A 9,391-nucleotide genomic window follows, 5' to 3' on the forward strand; every position below is an offset into this window, starting at 1 on the left:
ATCACTACTGTGGCATAAGCCCAGCTGGTCACTGAGCCCCACACAGCTGCTTGCTCACTCCACCGCAGTGGAATGGGGGAGCGAATCAGAAATGTAAAAGTGAGAAAACTCATGGGTTGAGATAAAGACGGTTTAGTAAGTAGAGGAAAAGCCATGTGAACAAGCAAGGTAAAGCAAGGAAATCATTCACCCCTTCCCAGGGGCAGGCAGATGTTCAGCCATCTCCAGGAAAGCAGGGCTCCATCACACGTAATGGTGATTTCATATGGTCTCACCTAGCCCTTGGGTCGTTTGGGATCAGCTGCCCCAGCTGTGTCCCCTCCCCAGTCTTGTGCACCACCACCCTCCTCACTGGTGGTGTGGTGTGAGGAGGCTCAGAGTCTCTGGAAACACTGCTCAGCAAGGGTGGGAACATCTCTGTGTAATCAACACTGTTCTTAGCACATATCCAAAACATAGCCCCATACCACCTACTGTGAAGAAAATTAACTTTATCCCAGCCAAAACCAGCACATTCTTTACCCCGTATTCTGTACTGCTTATGTCATGCTCAGGTACTACACTATTCAGCACAGCTTTTTTAACCACCCTCCCTTCCCATCCTTGGATGTGTAATACACAGCTATCATTCCCTTAGTCCCTTCAGGAGTAAACCTGCCCCAACATGGCCTTGCCCATGGCTGCAGTCTCTCCAGGAGTGTGCTTGCTTCTTGTTTATTACTTTGTTAATCCACTGAGAAGCAATATTAATTGATCCTGATACTGGAAAACTGGAACAGAATTCAGATGATCAGCCCTGATACCTTAAGCAGAAGACCATTGAACCCTCTGAAACTGCTATTTTAAGAAAAAAAATAATAATGTGGGACTACAAATAACAGGATCCATTACTTAGACTAAAATTTGTCTGTTCTTGTAGTAGTGGAGAGAGAAATGGGTGGCCTCGGTTATCTGGGTTGCTACTGGAGATGGAGACATACAGAAAATGGTCCTGCATGGATCATTTATCCATGGCCACACACTTTGTGATGTTCTAGCATGATCACTAATGACCATCAGCACAGCTACCGATGCTTCAAGGTGTACCTGCTGCAGCGCAGACTTCTCCACATCCACAGATGCTGTACCTCATACTTGGGCCCTACTCTCTTCAGAGGTATACCTGCTGTGACACAGACACAGCCATGGCTACAGATGCCTTGAGATGTACCTGCTGTGGCTTGGACTTGTTTGCAGCTGCAGATGCTTTGGAGTGTCCTGCTGCTGTGTGGACTCATCCACACACCAGAGGCACTTTGACTCAAGTTCACACTGGAAGTTCAGCCTGTCTAGTACACTATCACAGAAGCAGCGGTGATGCCCTGGCCATCTGCCAGCCTACGCACATTGCAGTTGCTTTTATCAAAACGTCTCCAGGCACAGCAGAGTAAGACGATAAGTAGTACAGCAACCACTAAAAGCAAAAAGCAGCCACTAACAAGCACTAGACTGCAATATACAATAAGGCAAGCAAGCACAGAAGCCTGCACATTAATAGCTAAATAGCCTAGTACATTCTAATCAAATCTATTGTTACCTTGAACCCTTAAAGCCCTTTGTTAGGCACTGAAAAGGACTGTCATGGTTTAAGCCCAGCTGTCAACTAAGCCCCACACAGCTGCTTGCTTACTCCACCCCTGTAAGCTGGAGGAGAGAGGTGGAAGAATAAAAATATGAAAACTCATGAGTTGAAATAAAGACAGTTTAATAGGTAAAAGAAAAGTCATGTGCACAAGCAAAGCAAACTAAGGAATTAATTCCCTCCTTCCCATGGGCAGGCAGGTGTTCAGCCATCTCAGAATCACAGAATTGCTTACATTGGAAAAGACCTTTAAGATCATTAGTGTAACACTGACAAGCTCTCAACTAAACCATATCCCTAAGCGCTATACCTACATGACTCTTAAATACCTCTGGGGGACTCCACTACTGCCCTGGGCAACCTATTCCAGTGTCTGATAACCCTTGCAGTAAAGAAATTTTTCTTAATAGCTGATCTAAACCTTCCCTGGTGCAACTTGACCCCATTTCCTCTTGTCCTGTCACTTGGTACTTGGTTGAACAGAATGACCGCCAGCTCTCTACAACCTTTCAGGCTGTTGTAGAAAGCAATAACATCTCCCCTGAGCCTCCATTTCTCCAGGCTGAACAACTCCCGTTCTCTTCAGGAAAGCCGGGCTCCATCACGTGTAATGGTGACTTGGGAAGACAAATGCCATCTCTCCGAACATTCTCCCCCTTCCTTCATCCCCCAGCTTTATATGCTGAGCATGACATCATATGGTATGAAATATCCCTTGAGTCAGTTGAATAGCTGAAGAATAGCAGTAGCTGCTCTCCCAGAGGATCATTATGATGAAATAGTGCTTTAGAAAGAGGCAACCGTAGACAGGGAGATTAAGGTATTTCATTAATTTCAGAAGTTTTTGAAATAACATTAGCTTTGCTTTTGCTTCACAGGCTGACTCTCAAAATGCCTCTGGACGCACTAGTGAAGGTAAAAATAACCTTGATTAGCAATGTCATGATTTCTGTGAATAAGGAAGTCAGCAGGCTCTTTTAGCACTTTCACTTAGTGAATTCATCTCCAAAGTGTGTAAAAACCTGACTTTCTTGAAGGCTCTACTCATAAACCTTTTAGACGACTTGGTATAAAATTGGTACAAGTCTTGACAAAGATATTAAATGTGTGTTCAGCTATAAAAAAAAAGGTACCACAATGAAGTGCTGTTTTACTTCCACTTGGTTTCTTTAATGAAATACCAGGGGTGAGAATTATGTGTAGATCTTAGGCTGCATTTGTTCACTTACATTTATTTTGTTGCTTTTTGGTTTTGTGGTTTTTTTTCCCTAAAACCCCAACATAGCTCCCACTTGCCTTTGGACACTAAGCGAACATTTAAGCCGTCCCACGATAAAAGCATGTAGAGAAGCACCTCGACCTGGAACTTCACAAAGAGATAAGGGAGATGTGTCAGAAAGCAGGTAAAGGAGATGTATTTTAATATTTTCTTAAATTGGGCAGTTACATCAGTCGCTGTCTCATAGTATGCTACTTGGTATTTCTTCTCCTTTCTTCTTACATAAGAATATATAGACAAGAACCTCAACCTGGAACTTCACAAAGAGATAAGGAAGATGTGTCAGAAAGCAGGTAAAGGAGATGTATTTTACTATTTTCTTAAATTGCGTGGTTACATCAGTCGGTGTCTCATACTATGCTACTTGGTTTTTCTTCTCTTTTCTCCTTACATAAGAATATATAGACAAGAACCTCAACCTGGAACTTCACAAAGAGATAAGGAAGGTGTGTCAGAAAGCAGGTAAAGGAGCCGTATTTTACTGATTTCTTAATTCGTTGCTTGAACAGTTACATCAGTCGGTGTCTCACAGTATGCTACTCGGCATTTCTTCTCTCTTCTTACTTTACTTGCTTGATTTTAAAAGCGGTAAAGCCTGATGTGAGAAGGAAAATTGAGACATCACCTGAAGAGTGTTTACACCAAAATGTAGTGTCTCTGCAAGTTCAGCAGATACTAGAAATTACAGTAAGAAAACAGTGAGGTTCTGAAGGATGTTTTAACTGAGTCTGCATGGAGGTAAAAACATCAGTATTCCTACAGCATAGTTCCTTGTGATAATAAAACTATATGTATCCACAAGGCTATGAGTGATCTTTGGAGAAGTGTCCCTTCCTGATGTCTTGTAGTGGTGGTGTATTGCAGTAAAATAAAGTCTGTTTAGTTTGAGAGCTGGTTACTCCTTGTCATTTAATAAGAAAAGAGTTACAGAGAACCACCCAGCTTCAAAGTAAAGACAAATTCTGATTAAAAGCTGTCATATCCAAACTTATGTCCTGAGAAAAAAAGGTCATCTACAGTTTAAAGGATAATAATTGTCAAATGGGGATGTGCCATTACAACTCATACAAGACAGGGCCTGAAGTACTAACTTGCACTGGCTTCAATCCAGAAAGCGGAACTGTGGCTATTTAAAATAAATAATTAGTTAATTCCTTCCTCCCCATTCCTGTGTTTGAGTATACGTACACATACACACACACTTGCGTCTCACTCTCTGTGTGTCTCTCCCTCTCTCATTCTTTTTCAAAAAACCCCACTGCAACCCCAAAAACTTCCTTTGAAGAACTCATATTAACCTGATTATTTTCCAGGGAAACCCTCAAACTTGCTGCATTAAGTTTCTTCTAAACAAAATTAGTTTGGTTTTAATTTTTTCAACTGAGGCTGAGGTCTTCAGTTACATATGGCCTAATTTTTGTGTTTAAATTGTGGAACTACAGAGGTACGGTACTGCTGTCCTGCACTGTCAGTGTGCTTCCCTAAGCTGGTTCAGACAGGCTAAATGGCATGATTTGATGCTGCCACAGGTTGATAAATTCTTTGCCCTGTTGCTGCTAATAATTGGCTAGTTGGTGTTTGAGAAGAGTAGCCTGTTGTTGAATGTCAGTATTTTGGGCCTTGCAAAAAGAATTCAATGAAGTGCCACTGCTTATTTGAAAAAGATGGGTGACACGGTGTTTGTGCGAAAAGCTAAGGGGAATACTGGTAGCCACAGGGCAGGATGTCAGCTTGGTTCTCTTCCTCTATGTGAATTAAAAAATGCAGCAGCGTCTTCTGTCAGTGACTTTCCTCTGTGGAGTGCCTTCATATTAAGACTGGCATCTGGGATCAAGTCCTCGCATACCACCTTTACTATGAGATCATGAAGCAGCCTCCTTCAATTCTGTTGCATCTGGGTTTTAATTTGCTTTTATGTAATACTTCCAGTTCATCTAAGTTTTATTATATAAAAAATGAGAACTGGATGTGTGGGGTAGTGTTACTTATCAGATGCTTCAGAGCTTCATCTTCAGCTGTTTGCTAATTTAATCTCTAAATTATTGAATCTTCTTCAGCCATCATGAGTTTATTGCCTTTTCCAGTTATGGTTTTCTTTATATATGCATATTCAATAACTATAGAAGGATATCAGCTTTTAATAACTCTGTAATTTTAAACCTTTTCTACAGTGGGGTGGGAAAAGTTGCTTACTTTCTCAGCCCTTTGTGGCTTCCACATATGTGATCGATTACTACTCTCTAAATTTAACGTAACAAATGTCTGATTTTTATTCCCACAAAATGGAAATGAGGTAGATATCTTCATTTTATAATTGCCAAAGCAACCTTTCTGAGTTTTTTCCTCTTAACAAGGAGTTATCCATTTTTAGATACAGTTTTCTGCATTCTTCCTATTGAATGCATGTGATAAGCACTTTATAGGTGGTCATTAAAGAATTTCCCCACTGAGATCACTGAAATCATGTATTAATCTAAAAGATTAAAGGATTTATCGTAATACATCCTGCAGGCTGGAACTTGCTTCTGTCACACCTGAAAGCTTTGAAGATGCAGAAGCACCTGAGGAGAGTACTTGTGGTGAGGTTGAGGAACAGGAGGCAGATGAGACCCAGTGTCTGTCAGCAGCAGAGCTACCTGAATCATGCCTTGAGAAAGAGAGTGATCAGGAGGTGAGCCAGATGTGATAGCAGATGGGTTTGGAATACAACTACAGTTTCTATTAGACGTGGTCTTTGCTGCCTTGATCCATGTGACTGTCGATGCTTTGTTTTTCATACCAATGCTTCATTGAGAAGTATATCTGAAAAGGTAGAGCTAATACAGAATAATTTTGCAAAATACTCCATTATACTTATTTTGAACAAGAGTTCATAGGATCTTTTTTCTGTCTTATCCACCAACCTGATTTTCTGAATTGATTTCTCCTACTCAAATATTACAGAGAATGGGAATAAGGTCAAGATACGATCCAGTATCTCTAATTTTTTTTTTTTTTTAAATAATTTATTTGTAGAAGCCGGTAGCTGGTGTGCTTCAGTGACTACTATTGGCTCTTTTTGCTTGTCCTGTTAAAGGTTGCCTGCATTGATGTTTAAATATAACTTCTGTCTACAGTTTGTTAACATTCTCATTTTAAGTCTGTGAGTACCCTTTGTGCCTGATGATGCCTCCGGGTTTTTTTTTGTGGTCTTACTGATGGGTGACAAAGTGGATCTTACACAATGTTGCGTTCAAAGGATGAGTGCAGCCTATATGATTGTGAGCTGCATAAAAACTGCTTGACTTGGCCTTTAACAGTGAAAACTGTGGTCAGAAGTTTAGTGCAGGTGACAACAGCAAGCTAATATGCCGATTAAGTTAGTTACTATGCACTAAGCTCCGCCTTCTTAGTACAGTTCAGGTGCCTGAGCTATCTGCTTCTCATGTTAAGCCAAAAATTTAGCTCACAGATATACCCACTAGTGTTGAGGAACAATGACTGGACATAATCTTGACTTGGAAATGTGATTTTATTTTTAGGAAATTCCATCAGAACCTCTTAATGGTGAGGTAACAGAAGAAACTGATAACACCCCACTTTTGGCTGGAGAGAAAACAGCAAATGAAATTCCAAGCAGTGAATCAAAACTGCAGTCTGAGAATCAAGAAGAAGAACCAGTAACAGTATTTATTCCGGTAATGCTTGAGTCTCAGGCAAAACCTTCCGCAGACAGTATGTCAGAGAAGGTGAGAGAATTGAAACCAAATGTGAAGTCATCTTTCCTTCAGAGTGTACCTATCTTGTTTTTTTCTTTTGTTAAGAAACAGGTAGAAAGTAGCACCTGCCGTTGTATGAAATTCTTGGGAGAAGCAGTTATTAGGCCAGATGAGATAAATCCGTAAACAGAATATACTGAAGTTTCTGTTATAATACGCAGAAGTGGAGCATGTGTGCCTGTGATACCAAACAGAAAGATGTATTGCTCCAGTTTGCCTTGGCAGTAATAAAACAGCTCTTTAACACTAAAATACTAGTTAGATATGAGTGAAAAGCTACTTCCTTGTTTTGTCTAGTAATTCTGCCCTGATGAAGTCTACAAGCAATTAATTACTGGTAAAATACCCTACTAGAACATAGATTTTACTGGATTTTGTTTGTAGTGCAAAAGCAGATAGTTATATGCTAGCAAATTGATAATTGCTTATGTCTAAAATAAAATAAAAAAACCCACAACTTTTTTTCCCCTGGGTTTAATTTCAGAATATTTTTACTGTACCAAATAATCCTTTGAATGATTTGAATCTGAAGTAGAGGAAGCAACTCCAGATACCACAGAATCACAGAATATTAGGGATTAGAAGGGACCTTGAAAGATCATCTAGTCCAACCCCCAGAGCAGAGTCACCAGTATGCTCTATCTTTATCCTTCTGTAATGCATTTTCAAAACTCCTGGAGTTGATATACCAGTAGCTGCAGTTTGCAAAATAGTCTCATGCAAAAAGGAGAAAAGGACTGGTTTGTTTACTGTACATGTAGCATTAAAAACTGCTGGATGCTGCAATATCCTCAGAGGTTGCTGTCTAGGAACAGTAGTCGTTCATACTCTTGTATCTTCAATTAATTGTCCCTTTGGTTGTTTTGGCACTCTTCCCCTCCCCCCACAGGTTTTAAATGCAAATGATTCAGAAGTGCTGACTGAGGAAAGTGTGCCAGTAGAGGAGGAGGGTACTGAAGAGCAGCAAGAATCTGAAAAGAACACCAGTGAAAAAGCAGCTGCTTCCGCATCGAAGGAAGAACGCTCTGACAATGGCCTGCCCGACTCTGCAGTAACGCAAACAGCAGAAGAATCTGTTTTGGAAAACATATCATCAAAACCGGCTTCCTCGTCGGAAGACCAAAATGAGGAAGCAGGGCACAGCTCACAGGAGGCTTCTGTTCCCTTGAGTCAGAGCTCTTCGACAGCGGTTGAACTCGAGGATGTTTCTCTTCAGCAGCCTTCTGGACAGGAAGGACAGAAAAACCAGTTGGAAGAGCGCTCAGAGGAGCCTCTTGAGCAGATAGATCAGTGCACGCAGACAGCAGTGGAGCGGGCTGCTGACAGCAGCTCTGAGGAGACCGAAATTGAGATACCCGTTATAGATCGGAGAACCTTGAGAAGAAAGGCCAAAGGCTACAAAGGCCCACCCAAGAAAAAAGGAAAGCCAGCTTAGAAATGAAGTCTTGATTGTTAATTAATCTATTTATATGAAAGTTATTATTTTGTGTAAAACACTTGAGTGTAACTAAACCATATGGGAAATGGGACACACGTGTTTAAAATTCTATCTTGGACTGACTCTTAGGATTCATCACCTTTGCTGAAGTTTTCTGGAATTTTTAACCACTAGACATTGATTATCATCAGAGTATTAAAATAAACAGCCAGTCTTCTCCTTTTATAAAGGATACATGCTGATAAATACAGTTGTGCTAGCAAAGGGAGCAGCTGGCATATTTGTGGTGGCAGTTGTGGCAGAAAAATGCAGCATGAAATCCTGGCCCTACCAAGGTCCCGTAAATTCCCCTAGACTTCCCTGAGGCCAGTCACCGTTCTAACTTTGTTTTTAATAACTGTTCTCTAAAGCAGAACAAGAAAAATCCTTCCTCATTTCTTGTTCCCTCCCCATAGATTTTCTCAGATGAGATGAAAAGAATGTAAGATTCTGTAATCCTGGGTCTCAAAAGACACAAGAAAGTATAACTCACTAGATACAAGCAGCATCCGTCTTTTATGAGAATCACTTGAAACAACTGAGGCAGTAGAAATGCGGTCACTGGGATGCCTGCCCGTTCTGATAATGAAAATATGAAGGTTAAGAGATGCCTACACAAGCAACTATTTGCAGCTTTCAAAGCGAGCATCTTAGCAAGCCTGTTTTTGCAAAGTGAGTGGAGTGTGGACTCCAGTACCTATACGGAACTGTTTGAACTGCCTACCTAGCTGCTTGTATGTGTTGAGTGGATACCTGATTACTTGTTACGTTACACGAAAAGGATATTAAAACACGAAAAGGATATTAAAACATTTAATCTTGTTTTGGTCTGAATGGAAGCAGTGTTTTGTGTTTTCCAAATACTTGGCTGGTGCTGTAGGGTAACTACTAAAATGTTGTATCTGCCAGATGTGTGACTCCTGTTGAGTGCCGGCAGTTCAGGTTGTTGTTGTATTCATTAGGGTGAATATTAGGGGATGTTTCAGCAAATGCCTGTTTGCCAAACTACTATGCCTTTAGGATTTAGCGGGCGTTTGCTTGCAAATGCTTCTAACTCCCACTGTAATTTTGTAATTTGGGTGTAAACCCTGGGGATAATGTTTTCCAAGTTAAAAGCTTTTCTTAAAAGCAGCAATGAAACTTTGCTGTACATCAACAGAAATAAAAACAGGGCTTTCATGCATGTTTCCCTTCAGATGTTCTCCTGGCAAACCATATATTTAACTTAATTTGTCACACATTAAATTAATTTTCTC

General features: G+C 40.6%; 1 protein-coding gene across 1 annotated transcript in view; it reads left to right on the forward strand.

The window, feature by feature from the left end:
- The window catches only part of FAM169A (family with sequence similarity 169, member A), a 19,341-nt gene extending 11,248 nt beyond the window's left edge, over positions 1 to 8,093 (forward strand). The window contains exons 8-9 of the mRNA XM_009867911.1: positions 6,422 to 6,628; positions 7,548 to 8,093. Of these exons, the coding sequence (XP_009866213.1) occupies positions 6,422 to 6,628; positions 7,548 to 8,093 (753 nt within the window). The remainder of the gene's footprint in view (positions 1 to 6,421; positions 6,629 to 7,547) is intronic.
- The last annotated feature ends 1,298 nt before the right edge of the window (positions 8,094 to 9,391 follow it).

This window comes from Apaloderma vittatum, unplaced genomic scaffold (genome assembly GCF_000703405.1).
Source record: "Apaloderma vittatum isolate BGI_N311 unplaced genomic scaffold, ASM70340v1 scaffold14004, whole genome shotgun sequence".
NCBI lineage: Eukaryota > Metazoa > Chordata > Aves > Trogoniformes > Trogonidae > Apaloderma > Apaloderma vittatum.